The sequence below is a fragment of the Eschrichtius robustus genome, chromosome 6, assembly GCF_028021215.1.
Source record: "Eschrichtius robustus isolate mEscRob2 chromosome 6, mEscRob2.pri, whole genome shotgun sequence".
Classification (NCBI taxonomy): Eukaryota; Metazoa; Chordata; class Mammalia; order Artiodactyla; family Eschrichtiidae; genus Eschrichtius; species Eschrichtius robustus.
In genome coordinates, this window is record NC_090829.1 from 97,724,626 (window position 1) to 97,743,732 (window position 19,107).

The 19,107-nt window shown below is 35.7% G+C and overlaps 1 protein-coding gene across 5 annotated transcripts in view; it reads left to right on the top strand.

The window, feature by feature from the left end:
• Positions 1 to 19,107, top strand: part of SENP7 (SUMO specific peptidase 7) — a 147,704-nt gene that overhangs the window by 102,262 nt on the left and 26,335 nt on the right. For 4 of the 5 annotated variants that reach the window (XM_068546836.1, XM_068546839.1, XM_068546838.1 and 1 more), the window contains 5 exons: positions 5,271 to 5,452; positions 7,205 to 7,544; positions 8,375 to 8,532; positions 11,790 to 11,936; positions 16,567 to 16,600. In XM_068546836.1, the coding sequence (XP_068402937.1) occupies positions 5,271 to 5,452; positions 7,205 to 7,544; positions 8,375 to 8,532; positions 11,790 to 11,936; positions 16,567 to 16,600 (861 nt within the window). The remainder of the gene's footprint in view (positions 1 to 5,270; positions 5,453 to 7,204; positions 7,545 to 8,374; positions 8,533 to 11,789; positions 11,937 to 16,566; positions 16,601 to 19,107) is intronic. The other variant, XM_068546837.1, reaches the window with a different exon arrangement.

The window sequence follows — 19,107 nt, forward strand, 5'->3', positions numbered from 1 at the left end:
CTTCAGTGATCCATTGGCTGTTTAGTAGCATATTGTTTAGCCTCTATGTGTTTGTGTTTTTGACACTTGTTTTCTTTTTCTTTTTTCTTCTTTTTAAATTTATTTATTTATTTTTGGCTGTGTTGGGTCTTCGTTGCTGCACACGGGCTTTCTCTAGTTGTGGCAAGCGGGGGCTATTCTTCGTTGTGGTGCGTGGGCTTCTCTTGTTGTGGAGCATGGGCTCAATGTGCATGGGCTTTAGTAGTTGTTGCACACAGGCTCAGTAGTTGTGGCTCGTGAGCTCTAGAGCACAGGCTCAGTAGTTGTGGTATGTGGGCTTAGTTGCTCCGTGGCATGTGGGATCTTCCTGGACCAGGGCTTGAACCCATGTCCCTTGCATTGGCATGCGGGTTCTTATCCACTGAGCCACCAGGGAATTCCCTACAGTTTTTGTCTTGTAATTTACTTCTGATCTCATAGCGTTGTGGTCGGAAAAGATGCTTGATAATGATTTCAATTTTCTTAAATTTACCAAGGCTCTCTGTGGCCCAGCATGTGGTCAGTCCTGGAGAATATTCCATGTGCACATGACAAGAATGTGTATTCTGCTGCTTTTGGATGGAATGCTTTATAAATATCAGTTAAGTCCATCTGATCTAATGTGTCATTTAAGGCCTGTGTTTCCTTATTGATTTTCTGTCTGGATGATGTGTCCATTGATGAAAGTAGAGTGTTAAAGTCCTCAGTATTATTGTGTTACTGTCATTTTCCCTTTCATGGCTGTTAGCATTTGCCTTATATATTGAGGTGCTCCTATGTTGGGTGCGTATATATTTACAATTGTTACATCTTCTTTTTGGATTGATCCCTTGATCATTATGTAGTGTCCTTCTTTGTCTCTTATACAGTCTTTATTTTAAAGTCTACTTTGTCTGATATGAGTATTGCTACTGCAGCTTTCTTTTGATCTCCATTTGCATTGAATACCTTTTTCCATCCTCTCACTTTCAGTCTATATGTGTCCCTAGGTCTGAAGTGGGTTTCTTGCAGACAGCATATGTATGGGTCTTGCTTTTGTATCCATTCAGCCAGTCTTTATGTCTTTTGATTGGAGCATTTAGTCCATTTACATTTAAGGTAATTATCGATATGTAAGTTCCTATTGCCATTTTCTTAATTGTTTTGGATTTGTTTTTGTAGGTCTTTTTTCTTCCCTTCCTCTCTTGTTCTCTTTTCCTCTGGTTTGATGACCATCTTTAGTGTTGTGTTTGGGTTGCTTTTTCTTTTTCTTTGTGTGTGTGTGTGTGTGAGTGTATCTATTGTAGTTTTTGGGTTTGCTATTCCCATGAGGTTTTGATATAGTAGTCTGTATATGTACAAGGTTGTTTTAAGTTGCTGGTGTCTTTCCTGCCTAGAGAAGTTTCTTTAGCATTTGTTGCAAAGCTGGTCTGGTGGTGCTGAACTGTCGTAGCTTTTGCTTGTCTGTGAAGCTTTTGAATGAGAGTCTTGCTGGGTAGAATATTCTTGGTTGTAGGTTCTTCCCTTTCATCACTTTTAATATATCATGACACTCCCTTCTGGCCTGTAGAGTTTCAGCTGAAAAGTCAGCTGATAACCTTATGTGAGTTCCCTTGTATGTTACTTGTCGTTTTTCCCTTGTTACTTTTAATATTTTTTTCTTTATCTTTAATTCTCTTCAGTTTGATTACTATGTGTCTCATTGTGTTTCTTCTTGGGTTTATCCTGCCTGGGACTCTCTGCTCTTCCTGGACTTGGGTGAATGTTTCCTTTCCCATGTTAGGGAAGTTTTCAGCAATTATCTCTTAAAATTATTTCTCAAGTCCTTTCTGTCTCTCTTCTCCTTCTGGGACCCCTATAATGTGAATGTTGGTGTGTTTAATGTTGTCCCAGAGGTCTCTTAGACTGTCATTTCTTTTCATTCTTTTTTTTTATTCTGTTCCGCGGCAGTGATTTCCACCATTCTGTCTTCCAGGTCACTTATCTGTTCTTCTACCTCAGTTATTCTGCTATTGATTCCTTCTAGTATATTTTTCATTTCAGTTATTGTATTGTTCACCTCTGTTTGTGTGTTCTTTAGTTCTTCTAAGTCTTTGTTAAACATTTCTTGCATCTTCTCCATCCTTGCCTCCATTCTTTTTCCTTGATCCTGCATCTTCTTCAGTATCATTATTCTGAATTCTTTTTCTGGAAGGTTTTTTATCTCCACTTCAGTTGTTTTTCTGGGGTTTTATCTTGTTCCTTCATCTGGGAAATATACTTTCGCCATTTCATTTTGTCTAATTTTCTTTCTTTCTTTTTTAAAAAAATAAATGTATGTATGTATGTATGTATTTATTTATTAATTTATTTGTGGCTGCATTCAGTCTTTGTTGCTGAGCACAGGCTTTTTCTAGTTGGGGCGAGGGGGGGCTACTCTTCATTGCGGTGCATGGGCTTCCCATTGCGGTGGCTTCTCTTGTTGAGGAGCATGGGCTCTAGCCATATGGGCTTCAGTAGTTTTGGCATGCGGGCTCAGTAGTTGTGGCTCACGGGCTCTAGAGTGTAGGCTCAATAGTTGTGGCACACGGGTTTAGTTGCTTCGTGGCATGTGGGGTCTTCCTGGACCAGGGCTTGAACCCGTTCCCCTGCATTGGCAGGCGGATTCTTAACCACTGCGCCACCAGGGAAGTCCTTATTTTGTCTAATTTTCTGTGATTGTGGATTTCGTTCCGCAGGCTGCAGGATTGTAGTTCTTCTTGCTTCTGCTCTCTGCCCTCTGGTGGGTGAGGCTATTTAAGAGGCTTCTACAAGCTTCCTGATGGGAGGGACTGGTGGTGGGTGGAGGTGTGTCTCATCCTTCTGGTGGGCAGGGTTGTGCTCAGTAAAACTTTAATCCGATTGTCTGATGGTGGGTGGGGCTGGGTTCTCACCTTATTGGTTGTTTGGCCTGAGGTGACCCAGTACTGGAGCCTACAAGCTGTTTGGTGGGGCTAATGGCGGCCTCTGGGTGGGCTCCCACCAGTGGGTACTTCCCAGAACTGCTGGTTCCAGTGTCCTTTTCCCCACAGTGAGCCCTAGCCACCACCCGCCTCCACAGGACACCCTTCAGTAATAGCAGGGAGGTCTGGCCCAGTCTCTTACAGTGTCACTCCTTTTTTCCCTGGATCCTGGTGTGCACGAGACTTTGCGTGTGCTCTCCAAGAGTGGAGTTTCTGTTTCTCCCAGTCCTGTGGACGTCCTTTGATCAAACCCCACTAGCCTTCAAAGCTAGATTCTCTGGGGACTGCTCCTTCTGTTGTTGGACCCCCAGGCTGGGAAGCCTGATGTGGGGCTCGGAACTTTCACTCCTGTGGGATAACTTCTGTGGTATAATTGTTTTCCACTTTCGGGTCACCCACTTGGCGGGTATAGGATTTGAGTTTATTGCTGTTGCTCCCCTCCTACCATCTTGCTGTGGCCTCCTCTTTGTCTTTGGATGTAGGGTATTCTTTTTTTGGTAGGTTCCAGCGTTTTTTTGTCCCTGGTCGTTCAGCAGTTAGTTGTGATTTTGGTGTTTTCATAAAAAGGGGATGCGCTCGCGTCCTTCTACTTCACCATCTTGAGCTAATCCCTCTTCAGGTTTTGCTGTAGCATTTATGTTTAGAAATTATAGCTTGATACGGTATTTATAAGTAGAAATTGTCTTTGACTACCTTTACAGTTTACAGAATTACAAATAAAATTTATTGTGCTTTTCAAAATACTGTGTTGATAATTTAGGGGTAGTTTATTTTCCTGGGGGGAGGGAGTTAAGAGCGTTGTCTTTGGAAATTGGAAGACTGTTGACAGTCTTGGAGTTTTTGCCCTCAGTCCTGTCCCCATGCCTGCCTTTTAAACAAAGACAAAGAGAAATTATGAATGTTAGTCATTAGATGTTTATAAAGCTAGAGTAAGAGCAAGAATAGTTTGAAGAGAAGGTGTATAGTGTTGAAGAACTTTGAGTGAATGGAGAGGTCAGGCCATTCAGTGTTACATAGATTTTTTTTTTTTTTTTTAAAATAGAGGGAAGGATTTTTAATTAATTAATTAATTAATTTTTGGCTGTGTTGGGTCTTCGTTTCGTGCGAGGGCTTTCTCTAGTTGTGGCAAGCGGGGGCCACTCTTCATCGTGGTGCACGGGCCTTTCACTATCACGGCCTCTCTTGTTGCGGGGCACAGGCTCCAGACGCGCAGGCTCAGTAGTTGTGGCTCACGGGCCTAGTTGCTCCACAGCATGTGGGATCTTCCCAGACCAGGGCTCGAACCCGTGTCCCCTGCATTGGCAGGCAGATTCTCAACCACTGGGCCACCAGGGAAGCCCCTAGATTTTAAGTTATGAATTCAAGCAAGCTGCTTTGGGACTTGCTTTATGTGAACTCTGAGTTGGTACTTGTATGGTGTAGATTCAGAAAGCAAAATAATTCAGTATAACCTTCAGTTAGTTAGGATAACCCTCAGTTAGTTAGGTAGAACCTTTTGGAAGGTATTTTTGTACCGCACATATATTTGATAGCTGAAATACTAAGCAGGTTTGTTAATACGTGATATGGGTTTCAAAATAATGCTTTTTTGACTTAAAAAAGGGAGTACTTCCTTTTCTGTAGGGTAATAAATTTATTGGAGATTTAAAATTATAGGGTCTTGATTTTTTTAAAAAAAGAAATGAACTGTGAAGGAAATTGTTAGCCTTATGAATGATTATTTATCACAGTCACCTGCTGAGGAAAGGTATTTTTGCTCCTTTTAAAAGAGCAGTGATCAATACTCTACTCTTTCAAATTATTGTCCCTTTTCATGTAAAAAATATGTATATATAAAACTTACATTTAAAAAAGACAACTAATTGCTAAATTAGTTGTAATTTCTAAATTAGTTGTAATTTCTCAAATCACAGTGAATTTAAAAAACATTTTAAGAGACTAACTTTCAAAATTTTATTAAGACTTTTTTTTTTTTGTATCATAGTAAAATGCAGTTATGTGAAAAGGAAAAACATGGTTTGGTTGCTTTGCTTTGGTTACTAAAGAATACTACCTTTTAATATTTTTCCCATATCTTATATTTTTTGTACAATGAACATTTGCTTTGTGTATGCAGTTTAAAATGGGATATGTCTTTATATTCATCCATGTCAGTATGAGAATTTAGCAGTGGACTATGAAAAAACTAGCTTTGAAAGTAGAATAGTAATTTTGATGATTTTATTTGAGCTCTTCTAAATGGGATTCTTTCTTTACTTTTTGGTCATATTTATGTCTCTTCTGTTTTTTAAGACCTCAATAGGGGAAGTAGAGGTTGTGATCATCTTGAAGAGGGGAGCAGAAACAAGGATAATACATATTCTGATTCAAAAATGGAACCCACTCTGATTTCCAGGAAGAGAAAACAAAGGCTTAGAAGTAATTTACCTGGTTCTCTTAATCCTACTTCTTTGTATAAGTCAGCAGAGCAGACAGTAAGTAGAGGTATTTAGATGTCATATGAAATAATTTGTGCTATGATAAAAATGAATTGACTGTGGCCAAATAATGTTCTCCTGGCTTTCTGCTTTTATCATCATATTTCTTTCTTTTCTTTGCCTATTTTTTTGATTCTGTTTATTTTTTAAAAAATACTTTAAATACAACTTTTTTTTGTAGTAGTACAGTTATGGGAACAAATTTCAAATACAGTCATCACTCAGTATCTACATAGTATTGGTTCCAGGACCCTGCACATACCAAAATCCATAGATGCTTAAATCCCTTATATAAAATGGTATAATATTTGCATATAATCTACATCTTCCTGTATGTTTTAAATCATCTCTAGATTACTTATAATAACTAATACAATGTAAATGCTATGTAAATGGCTATAAATACAATGTAAATGCTATGTTAATAGTTGTCTCTTCATGGCAGATTCAAGTTTTGCCTTTTGTAAATTTCTGGAATTATTTTTCTGGAAATATTCACCATTTGCAGTTGGTGGAACCTGTGCATACAGAGGGCTGACTGTATTATGAACAAGTAAAAAAGTTAAAAGTATTTCTCTTCTGATAACCAGCCCTTAGTTAGTAGTTTGATGTATGTCCTTCAGACCTGTTTCCTTTTTTCTCCCCCTTATTATAACCAAATACTATTCATACTGTCCAGTCAATTGCTTTTTCACTTGCTCTGTGAAATTATTACCTGACTTATTTTATCAGTAGTAATTTACTTCCAATTTCTATAGACTTCTCTTTTTCCAGAGTTTAGGGAATTTGTTGTAGAGAATTACCATACATACATTAATGCATACATTACCTATTTTCAAAGACTTAGTATGCAGTTAACAATAAAAGTATGAGGAGACAGCTTTTTGAGTCCTCTGATTCACAAGGCATTTCAGGACTTTGCTGTGCCTTTGAGTTATAATTATAAACATGATTTAGATTTATACAGTAATAGAGATGTGAAGGCAGTGATTGATTTTCATAATTTTTCATATTGTTATCCTCTTTTTTTTTTTAAATTTTTATTTTTTGGCTGCGTTGGGTCTTTGTTGCTGCACGGGGGCTCTTCTCTAGTTGCGGGAAGCAGGGGCTACTCTTCGTTGCGGTGCGCTGGCCTCTCATCGAGTGGCTTCTCTTGTTGCAGAGCACGGGCTCTAGGCGCGGGCTTCAGTAGTTGTGGCTCGTGGGCTCTAGAGCGCAGGCTCAGTAGTTGTGGCGCACGGACTTAGTTGCTCCGCGGCATGCGGGATCTTCCTGGACCAGGGCTCGAACCCATGTCCCCTGCATTGGCAGGCGGACTCTTAACCACTGCGCCACCAGGGAAGCCCTGTTATCCTCTTAAGTTTTTAATTTTTTTGCTCTTTTGTTACTAAAGTCATATGATGTCAAATGGCCTCTTTTGCAAAATAAAACTGTAAAAAAAAATTCCTCTCATTTAAAGTTGACAAGACTGTGGGAGACCTCTGAGCCACTTGTAAATATGGGAGTTTCTCCTTCCCATCCTTTTGAAAAATGTTTAGGCATCTGATTGTACAGACCAAACTCTACATATTTGAGAGACACTGGCAAGAGTAATGTAGTATAATTGAGTAGTTTCTACCCCTATAGTTATAGAAATGATATAATATTTTTACTTTTATATTCTTCTTTAGGAATTTAAACTTAAAAAAACTCTTTATGTTAGCCAAATTTGAAAAATGCTAATTTTTGTATGCATTTATTTATGTTCAGAAAGAACAAGAAAATGACCCAACAGTATCCACTGAGTTGGAAAAGTCAAGTGAAAACTATCAGGAGGACCCAAAGCTGCTTGAAGAAATTATGCTTGAACCCACAGAAAGTGATTTTACTAAACTAGCCTCACTTTGTAGTCAGGAGTTGGCTTTGAGTGCTGCTCCCCAAATCACCTCTGAATGTTCAACCACTAAGACTTTTGAGAGCTCTATTCCTACTGATACTGTGGGGAATTGTCCTGTGGTCGAGAAGGATGAGAATGAATTGAACACGATAGAAAAACCTGTTTTAAGTGAACATAGTGAAGGGAACCAATCATTTATCTCTGCTGAACCAAGTAAGTAACATGAGGATAATAATTTTCTCTCCTCTACTTAGTTGTTTTCTTTCTCCTCTCAAACAAATTTTGCTAGGCAATAAGTTATTTATTACATCATTGTGGAATATATTAACTTCAGAAAAAAAAAGACTTGGGGTTTTGGGACTTCATTTATTTTGTAATATTGATTTAGGTAAGGAATAGAATACTTGGAAGCAGAAGTAATTTTTTTTTAGATTAGTGTACTGTAATCTCATCAGTAGTTTTTTATAAGTTTCTGTAAGGACCATTATTATTGTCATTTTGGTTGATTAAGCTGAAGTACAGAGCGTTTAAGTGCTGTTTAATTATTGTCATTAATTTTGATTTAATTAATTAATTAATTTTGATTTTTAATTTTCCAGTATTTGATGCAGTCACATGGTACAAAAAAGGTTCTAAAGGATATCCAGTGACTGGTCTCCCGCATCTTTTCCTAGCCATCCATTTTCCCCTCCTAAAAGCAACTAATGTAACAGGATTTAAAGTACAATTTAGAATGATGGCATAATACATTATTAGAACTAGAATTTGGTCCTAAGTTCTCCTCATGGCTCTATCCATTTTTAAATATCTTCGTCCTCCAGAAGGTAAGGTTGCAGGTAACTGCCAAATAATAGCGCTGACCTGGAAACATTGTATGCGACTAGTATAAATTAGATAATGAATGATAGGCCAGTTTCTAAATTGAATAAAGTTAGATGATTCAGTTCAGTGGGTTTATGAAAGATATATTGCACGAATTACAAAGTTCTCTTTTTATATATGATTATTGTGACACATTTAAAAAATACATTTTACCGTTTTAGTTGTTGTTTCCAGTGATGAAGAAGGACCCGTTGAACATAAAAGTTCAGAAATTCTTAAATTACAACCTAAGCAAGATCATGCCATCTCTAATGAAAGTGAGAGTACTTCTGAGCCAGCAATGTCAGAACTACCACAGATTACATGTGAATCTGTACGGGTAATTTATTTCTGTCTTCTCACAGATTAACAGTGAAATATACACTATAGGCTAATGACTATTTTTTGTTTCCGTCGAGCAGAATATTATATAAAAATTATGAATTTTTTTAGTTTGAATTTTGAGACAACTTTCATATTAGTTTGAGGGAAGTATGTAGTTGTCTTTATTTGAAGTGAAAGGCTTAATACCATTTTTCTTCTGGCCATTTTTATTTTTTCAGTCTAAATATTCTGAATTGAATATTTATTCTTCTCTTATGGTTCTCATTGGACATTTAAGTACTTTATCAAAATATTTTCTAGAATTAAACAGTTTCCAGTATTTGTCTGGTCTTACAGTACAATGGTGACTTGGAATTATTCCTTTTCCTCACATGCTATTAAGGCAGCATGATAGAGGAAAGAACCTGACTTCTGGAGATACACAGATCTATGTTCAAATACTGGCTCTGTCATTTGGGCAAGTCCCTTAACTTCCTTAGCCTGAGTTTCCTTATATGCTAAATGAGGATAATAACACCTAATTCACAAGATTATTTTTTGAGTATTAAGTGAAACAACATATGAAAGCATTTAGAACAGTGTTACAAACCTATCAGTTTGGTAAGTGCTTTGTCTCTTCCTCTTATAGAAAACAGTAAGTGGAAGTGTCTGTTGGTTTAATGTCAGCCAGTGGTGTTTTGACATACATATAGCTCTAAAGTAAGGTTCAAGTTATTTATTGTCAGTATTCATTCATATTATCAGCTCTGATTATCCTATATTAAAGAAATGATTATCGGTAGACCACCAGCGCAGAATTATGGTTAACTTCTGTTGGTTGTTTTTGAATAATGTCAGAGGCTGTTATTCTATAGAGTGTGGTGAAGAATTTGGTCAGTTCCATGAAAACAGTCTGATGGGCTGATTAGTGTTTCATGGGTGTTTCTTTCTTTTTTTAAAAAAATTTATTATTTATTTACTTATTTTTGGCTGCATCGGGTCTTATTTGCGTCATCTTCATTGAGGCATGCGGGATCTTTCATTGCGGCGCGTGAGCTTCCCTAGTTGTGGTGTGCGGGTTTTCTCTTCTCTCATTGTGGTGTGTAGGGTACAGGGTGCGTGGGTTCTGTAGTTTGCGGCACGTGAGCTCTCTAGTTGAGGCTCGTGAGCTCACTAGTTGTGGCGTGCGGGCTTAGTTGCCCTGCGGCATGTGGGATCTCAGTTCCCTGACCAGGGGTCGAACCTGAGTCCCCTGCATTGTAAGGTGGATTCTTTATCAATGGACCACCAGGGAAGTACCTCACCAGTGTTTCTGTTGCATTTGGTACTCCATAGAGAGATTACCTCAGGAATTGTGTTCTGAATTTTTGTTAAAATGTAACAGTTGTTGCCCAGTTGGGCCAATAGCCTACTTGATGGCTTAGTTGTATTTGTAATTAAAACAGTGTTGATAATGAATTCAAAATTCTAAATGAATTACAGTTCCCTTGGCAGTATATAAATTGACAATACAGTATGAAATGACTGTGTTAAAGGAAAATGACATCTCTTGTAGAACTGACAGCATATGATCACAGCGAAGCAGCAAATAATGTAGAGATCTACCAAAATCTATAAGGCAGAATAAACCTCCACACCCTCCCTTGTTTCCAATTTTAAATGAAGTTATGAGAAACATAGATTGACCATTTTTAAGAGGCAGTTAGTCTTTACCAAATGTGAGGCCCAATAAGGAATTCTTTCTAATCCATCTTCTCACTTTATCACCTAAAACACACAGGCAGTTATTTGACTGATGAGAACCATCTGTAGTTGATTAGATTCCCCCTTTTTTACTTAGGGGAGAAGAAGAGTTCAGTAAGCAGTAAAAGCTGAGAATGATAAAGAAATTCTATTACGCAGGTAAATGGCATTGTGAGCTGGGTTAAAAATAATGAGTAATGTGCATGTTTCAGGTGAGGATTAATCACATTTTCTAGAGGTAGGAGGAGAGTGAGTACACATGCATAATTGCTCTAGTAGTAATTTATTTGGTTATTAGTGATGTTAAGGTTAAAGAGGGATAATGTGTAACAGCTAGGCAAATGTGGAGTGGAAAAAGTCATCTGAAAGCAGTGTAAAACTCCAAAGAGATGGTGGGAAATTGCTGCTGCTGATACTGCCTGGTAGTCTATTGTAATTTAAAAGCAGAGTTGTGAATTTTTTGAGCAGAAGTGGTATGATTTTTGAGGCTTTAGGCAGCTGGTTGGCTATCCTCAGCCATAGTGCATGTAGTAAAGTATATATAGATTTGATGTAACAGACGGTTCTTAGGCACTTATATTCCTTCATTGCTCACTAAAAGTGCAATAGCTGAGAGCATTGTCTTGGTTTATGGAAGCAATTTTATGTGCTTGAAATAACCCTTGACCTGGAGTTAGAAACCTGCATTTGTCTTAGTTTTGCTTCTTACTAACTGCATTACCATGGGCAGGTCACTTAACCAATCCAAACATATATTAACTCTACTTATAAAATACAAAAAGAAAAAAAAAAAAACTTGCCCCATGGGGTGGTTGTGGTGATTAAGAGAGATAATGTATTTAAAACCTCATTTTAAACTAAACACTATATAAATCTTAATTTATTTCTGTTGAGTTAAAAATGAATAAAGCCTATTAGAGAATACTGACTTTGAAATGGCTTTGATACAGAGGAGGATGTATTTCTGGAACTTAGGCCTATGGAATTAATTTAGGAGTCAGCATTTTAGAGTAATTTTCTCAAAGTAAACATACTTTAAAAAAAATTTATTTAATCTATTTAATTTTGGCTGCTTTGGGTCTTCATTGCTGCATGCTGGCTTTCTCTAGTTGCGGCGAGCGGGGGCTACTCTTCGTTGCTGTGCGCAGGCTTCTCATTGCGGTGGCTTCTCTTGTTGCAGAGCACGGGCTCTAGGCGAGTAGGCTTCAGTAGTTGTGGCACGCGTGCTCAGTAGTTGTGGCACATGGGCTTAGTCGCTCTGCAGCATGTGGGATCTTCCTGGACCAGGGCTCGAACCCGTGTCCCCTGCATTGGCAGGCAGATTCTTAACCAGTGCACCACCAGGGAAGTCCAACCATACACTTTTTAAGGAAAAAAATCTAGATAACTATTTCTTCACAGTAAGAACAGTGTAAAATCCTTCACAGATTCATTAATAGTAATTTAAAGAAGTATTTGACTTTGAAAATCATCGTCAGCATTTATATGATACTTAGGTTTATATGCATTTTATAATTTTTTCCTTGTTAGGCTTCATCTGAATTATGTCCATATAATCCTGTCATGGAAAACATTTCCTGTGTTATACCTAGTAATGAGATGGATCTACAACTGGATTTTATATTTACTTCTGTTTATATTGGTAAAGTAAAAGGAGCTCCTAAAGGTTGTGTTACAGTAAGTATATTTAATTTTTTTTTTTAGCTTTGCTTTTTGGACAAGGCATTTTCAGATTGTCTTCTCTTTTTTTAGTGCAAATGAAAATAGAATTGAGATTAATTTTATATAGGACATTTTGAATATGTCATTATACCTATTTTGAAACATGTCTTTAATTGTGAAATCTTGAAACCATAGAGGAATGCCCTAAAATCATATCTATAATCTGACTACTCTAATGAGGATTATGTATGAAAAAAATCATATGTAACATTGATATTCTTTGGGCTCTAAAACTTACTTGATGGTAAAGTAAATTTTTCTTTAGGGTATAGTTAATAGCAAAAAGAAGAAATCTCATTTTGATGGTTTAAATTGTTCTCCAGATTCCCAAACTTGTTATTTAAGGATCTCCAGGAATAGTTCCTATTCTATTTTTCCACTTCTTTTCAGTATTAACTCCTCACATTTTGTATATGAAAGCCATATTGGATTTTGCTCAGTTCTCTATATTTTCTCACTATTTTTCTGCCTGTTAAAATCTTTTAAGGCTTATCTGAAATACTTCCTCTTCCAGAAAACCTTTTCCTGATTTCTCCTTCTTAGCCATAATTAACTTCTCCTTTTACTATGTACTTACAGCACTTTGTTTGTACATCTGTTGTAGGATTTATTCTGTGTGTTTTTGTTTGTATTCTTGCCTAAACCTCTCCATTAGCCTTTAAGCATCTTGTGATGAAGAGTCGTGCTTTTACTCCCCTTTACACTTTACATAAATGGCTCAAACCTAAATAGGCACTTTTAAACATTAGTTGAATTGAATTGACTATGTCAGATTATAATTCAGGTATTTTCCTAGAAGTTTTGTTAATATTTCACTCTGTTATGGATAAGGCAGGGAATATAAAAATGGTAAGATATGATCTCTGCTTTCAAGGAACTTGTAGTCTAATGAAACAGGCAGAAATGTAAATAGATATTTACATTATAGTAAAATGTACTATGAAAATACGTATAGGAAGTGCGCATATGGGAGTGAGTACCTCTGTCTGGAGGAATCAGGGAAGACTTCATAGAGAGGAGAGCGTATGATTTAAGACACAGAGTAGATGTTTACTTGGTGACCATGCAGGGGGAAGACCTAACTAATCCCAGTAGAGTAAACATGTACAAATTCTGGGAAGTACCAATAACGGTAGCTGGTGATATAGTTAAAATTGCTTTGATTGAAAGCACCACAGCAATTCTGTTTAAAATGAATATTCTCTGATCACTAGTTTTCAGATATTAATAATTTTGTTATGCCCAGAGTGATTTTACAATTATTTTCTTTAAGGAATTTTGTTCACTTTTCACAATTTCCCCCCCAATTTTATAGCTTTTTCATTTTAAATTCAGGTTTAACCAGTTTTTTCTGTTGAGTTCTTTGTAATGGCAAAATGTTGGGTAACCTAAATATGTGACAATAACTGATAAGCTGGGGGGGGGTAATTTAATATAAATATTCAGCAAGGGGTTTTCATTAATTAATGTATTAATTATGCTATTATATGGTCAGTGGACTTGCTATGGGCAAAAACCAAAACCAAACAAAAAACTACAAATGAGTAAAGGAACAATTTAACGAACACCTGTAATCTTGACTATCCAGAGACAATTACCATTAACTCTACGGTGTATATCATTCCATATTCTTCATATTAGATACATATATATTTAAAACCAAAGGATATAACATTATACATACTGTTTTGTAGCTCACCATAATCATATTAAATTAATGTAATTCATGTACCTATTTTGGAATATTTGGATTGTCCTTAATTCCTGACCATTGGACATTTCAGTTGTCCCAGAATTTTGCTACTACAAATAATAAAGTACTGCAAATATTCAATAAATGTCATAAAGTAGGTCTTAAAAATTTGTCTCATGTCTGTTGGAACACTTAAACTATGATTAAAATAAAAAAACTTAAATGTCTAATTATAGGAAAGTAGTTTAGTAAATACATGCAGGTAAAATATATGCATGTGAAGAAAGGTTGAGAAGAATTCTGCAAAAATTAAAACAGGTAGGTTGCTATGGAGAGATTGTAAGCAATTTTAAAATTAAAAAATATAATGAATAATATAAAACAGGAAAAGGGTAAAAGTCTTAAAACTTTCAAGTTTTTCAAAAAACTGTGAATATATATTCTTTTTCAGACAGAGTTCATCATGCTCTGTAATTTAGAAATTAAAGAACTTCTTTTTTTGGGGGGGTAATATATTAGAGAATTAAAGTTAGTCATTTGCCAGATGTTTAATGGGTGTCTGCTATATTTTGTTATGGACACTGATATTGAGATATTGTTCTCACTGTCATGACAGTTACAGTTTAGCTGAGCCAGAGAAATACCTGTAGTGGGAAACTCTTACATAAGTTAGAGCCGTTTTTTTTTTTTTTTTTTTCTATAGTGGGACATTTAAGTTATTATTACCTTTTTTTAGTGTAGAGAATGCTGCATATTTAATTTTTTAGATCTCACTTTTGTTAATAGTAGGAAAAATGTTTATTAAGTGTATATTATGTTCAAAGAACTGTACTGGCTGTTGTAAGAAGCTATAAAATAGCTCTTATGTTCAGCTTTATTTTTAAGTTTAAGTAGATGTGGTATGATTTCAGAGAACTTGGGATTACCTTATTGCCACAAAAACATCTTTCTGATTTTCTTAACTGGGGATTCAGTTTTTGCTGCAAATAGGACTTTGCCTTTGGGAGAGATTACATGTTGCCTTAGTCATCAAAAAAGGTGTAAATGAGTATGTGATCCTTGCCAAACAGAAAGGTTTGATAGGACAAGGGTGCTTATGGTGGGAGAATGAAACAATCATGTAGAAAGAGGCCAAAGATATATAGATACACTACTTCTAATTTGTAATTTCATAGTAATGACTATAAAATCTCAAAAGCAAACACTCCTTATATTCATTTTCTATAACTAGTTATTTACAATTGCTAAGATATATTTTATGAGATGAAAGACCCAGTGAAACATGCCTGAAAGGATTTAGCAAGGGGAAATATACACCAAATATATATAGCAGTTATGTGAAGGTGACATAATAATAAGGTGTATTTGAATAAATCAAGCTAGATAACATACTTAATCTGATGCTAGTGTCTAATGATAACAGCTCCCCTTGATTAAGGGTCTTATCAAAAACTGAGAGGTTCAGTACGTTACCTAAGTTTACTTACTATTTGTGTAAGTGGTAGAGATAAGAGAGGCAACATTTGAACCCCTTGCTCAGCTTTTAACTCATTTGTCCTTTTGCTCAAATTTTGCTTAAGTGGCTGACTTACACTATGAAATGTGAGTTTTTTTTTTTTTTTTTTTAAATTTATTTATTTATTTATTTTTATTTATTTTTGGCTGTGTTGGGTCTTCGTTGCTGCATGCGGGCTCTCTCTAGCTGCGGCGAGCGGGGGCTACTCTTCCCTGCAGTGTGCGGGCTTCTCATTGCAGTGGCTTCTCTTGTTGTGGAGCACGGGCTCTAGGCACACGGGCTTCAGTAGTTGTGGCACGCGGGCTCAGTAGTTGTGGCTCGTGGGCTCTAGAGTGCAGGCTCAGTAGTTGTGGCACACGGGCTTAATTGCTCCACGGCATGTGGGATCCTCCCGGGCCAGGGCTCGAACCTGTGTCTCCTGCATTGGCAGGCGGATTCTTAACCACTGTGCCACCAGGGAAGCCCGAAATGTGAGTTTTATATTTGTGAAACTACAGTATGAAATCATTTTTAAATTAGCAAAAAAAAATAAAATAAAATGGAGTCTTACTAAATCTGTGGTTTCACCAAACATTGTTTGCTACTTATTTGGAACTCTGTTGGTAGTTAATTTAGGTACCCGTGTACCAAGGCCATTTTCAATTTTGTGCTCACAGACTGTATCCCTGATTTGGTCAACAATTTCATAAATGTATTGATCAAAAGAGAAACCTAACCACGTAATAAATAAATAGGCATGAATTAATTTGACAAACTTCAAAGGACATCTATTTTAGGTGGTACATGTAAGATTTAGGTACTCCACAACTCTTGAGACTTTATTTTAAAACCAACACTTAAGGAGGTCAGATATATACAAAAGATACCTAGAGAAAATTTAGCATCTTGTCACAGAAGGAGCAGAAAGAGCAGGAACCTTGCTGAATCCTTAGTCAGAAGGGAATTTATAACATGGAACAAAGAAGAATGAATGCTGGGAATGTCAGCAAAGATAAGGATCAAATCCTGCTTTGTGATTTATTTACCAAAGTCAGTGACACCCTGTGAGGTCTTTTGGCAGTTTCTTCTGGACTTTATCTTATTTTTTTTTAAATATTCAGGAAACATTTTTGAAAAGTATATTAAGTAAAGTCTTACTGGTTTTTATAAATGAGCATATTGAGAATTAAATTACTTGCACAGGGTTCTTAAACTTCCATAAAACTAAGTCTTTACAGTGAAACATCTTTTTGGTTTATTGAGAAAAAGGCTTAAGACTTTTAGTATAGACTTTGATTATGTACTTGTGGTTTAAAAAAGAAAAAAATTTTGAAAAATTTGAATAGTAGCACATCTTGAGTGGTAACTCGTATTTTACTTTTTTATTTTTCCTTTAGTTCACGACAAAGTATATTAAGATCCCATTTCAAGGTAAGCTATCATTATCTTATGACCTCTTTTCACTGTAGTTTTGAGTATAAAATAATTGGTCAACAAAAATTCTGAGATATTTCTGCAATTAGTCTTTCATAATTTTTTCCAGTGTAGAATTTATGTAAAAATAAGGTTAATAATATGTTTCAATTTAACACTTTTTTTAGCAGCTTCAAAAGGAGTTAAAATGTTTTATAACACTTAAAATATACAATTTTTATACTGTTGTTTTAATGACTTCAAGTAATATGAAGGGACTCATGGCAATTTCTTGGGATTAACAAAAGTAGTTTTGATAGCAAGATTTTTGATATATAAAAATGGATGAAAACAGAAACTGTAAGTAAAGAAGTATAAGGAAAATTTTTAGTGTTGCACACAAACATGTAAAATGGTTTTGCATAGGGATTAAGAGAGATTTTTTTATACTGTTTCTTATCTGAGTAAGGCAATGTGGATTGGAAAATGGACCTATAATTTGTAGAGACTCAGACAAGTTTCTCATTCTCTTTCCAAATAAAAACCTTTCAGAATAAATAACATTAAGAGAACAAATAATAAGCAACAGAGAATAGTCTCTTTAGAGAATGAATTATGAGAAGAATGAACAAAAACAATATATACAAATAGCACTTCAGAAATGAACTGGGGAAGAGGAAACCTGTGTTTCAAGACTGAAGATGAGATTGAAGTAACTTTAGTTGGACTCCCCAGATACCCATGTACAGAATCCACAACTGTATGTTATAATAATGAATCTAATGATTAGGAAGCTACTATAAGTAGTAAGAATATGTAAGGCATATATAATATATAAAAATAAATATACTGATATTCCTAATTAGGAAATTTTAATAAGTTATTGTGGAATAATATAACATTAGCTATTTAAAGAAACCAAGGCCTGTGATTCAAGAGGAAATAATTTCATAAAAGATAGTGCTATAATCTGTAGATAAAGACCTGGGTAACAGAGCTACCTCTCAATTTCTTTTTCTTTAATAGAGGTATAAATGATGTACAACATTATATTAATTTCAGGTGTACAACATTATGATTCGATATTTGTATATATTGCAAAATGATTCCCCCAGTAAGTCAAGTTAACATCCATCCCCATGCAAAGTTACAAAAATTTGTGTGTGATGAGGACTTTTAAGATCTATGCGATAGATCTTAAATATGCAATACAGTATTATTAACAATAGTCACCATGTGCTGTACATTATATCCTCATGGCTTATTTATTTTATAATTGGAAATTTATATCTTTTGACCCCCTTCTGTCATTTCGTCCACCCCCTGCTTCTGGCAACTACCAATCTGATCTCTGTATCTATGAGCTTTTTTTTTTTTAAGATTCCACCTATAAGTTATGTCATATGGTATTTGTCTTTCTCTGGCTTATTTCGCTTAGCATAATGCCCTCAAGGCATGTTGTTGCAAATGGCAAGATTTTGTTCCTTTTTTTTTTTTTTTTTTGGCAGAACAGTATTCCATTGTATATATATCACATATTATTTATCACATATTCATTCATCCATTGATGGACACTTAGGTTTTTTCCATATCTTGGCTATTGTGAATAATGCTGCAGTTAACATGGGAGTGCATATATTTTTTTTTCTAATTAGTGTTTTCCTTTCCTTTGCATAAATACCCAGAAGTGGAGTTGCTGGATCATTAAAAAATTTTTTTTGAGAACGCTCTGTTTTCCATAGTGGCTGCACCAGTTTACATTCCCACCAACAGTGCACAAGTGCACAAGAGTTCCCTTGTTACCACATCCTTGCCAATACTCATTATTTCTTTTCTTTTTGATAATAGCCCTTCTAATAGGTGTGAGGTGGTATATCATAGTGGTTTTGATTTTCATTTCCGTGACGAGTAGCAGTGTTGACCACCTTTTTGTGTACCTGTTGGCCATCTGTATGTTTTCCTTGGAAAAATGTCTTTTCAGTGTCTCTGCCTTTTTTTCAGTCAGATCGTTTGGGGTTTTTTGCTATTGAGTTGTATGAGTTCCTTATATATTTTGGATTTTAACCCCTTATCAGATATATGACTTGCAAATATTTTCTCTCATTGAATAGGTTGCCTTTTAACTTTGTTGATGATTTCCTTTGCCGTGTAGAAGCTTTGTAGTTTGATGTAGTCCCACTACATCTAACTAAAATCTATAGGTAAAGACCTTTGTAATGGAGCTACCTCTCAAATTCTTATGATACAAACAAACATCAAAAATGATATTTTAGGTTTTCATAGTTAATATTTTGTACTTTGTTTCAAATATTGCTTTCTTTATAGCTTTTCTATCCCAAATGAATATATATATAAACATATATATATATATATATATATATATTTTTTTTTTTTTTAATACTTTTTTGGCCACACTGCACAGCATGTGGGATCTTAGTTCCCCGACCAGGGATCTAACCCAGGCCCCTTGCATTGGAAGTGTGGAGTCTTAACTACTGGACTGCCAGGGAAGTTCCCAAATGATT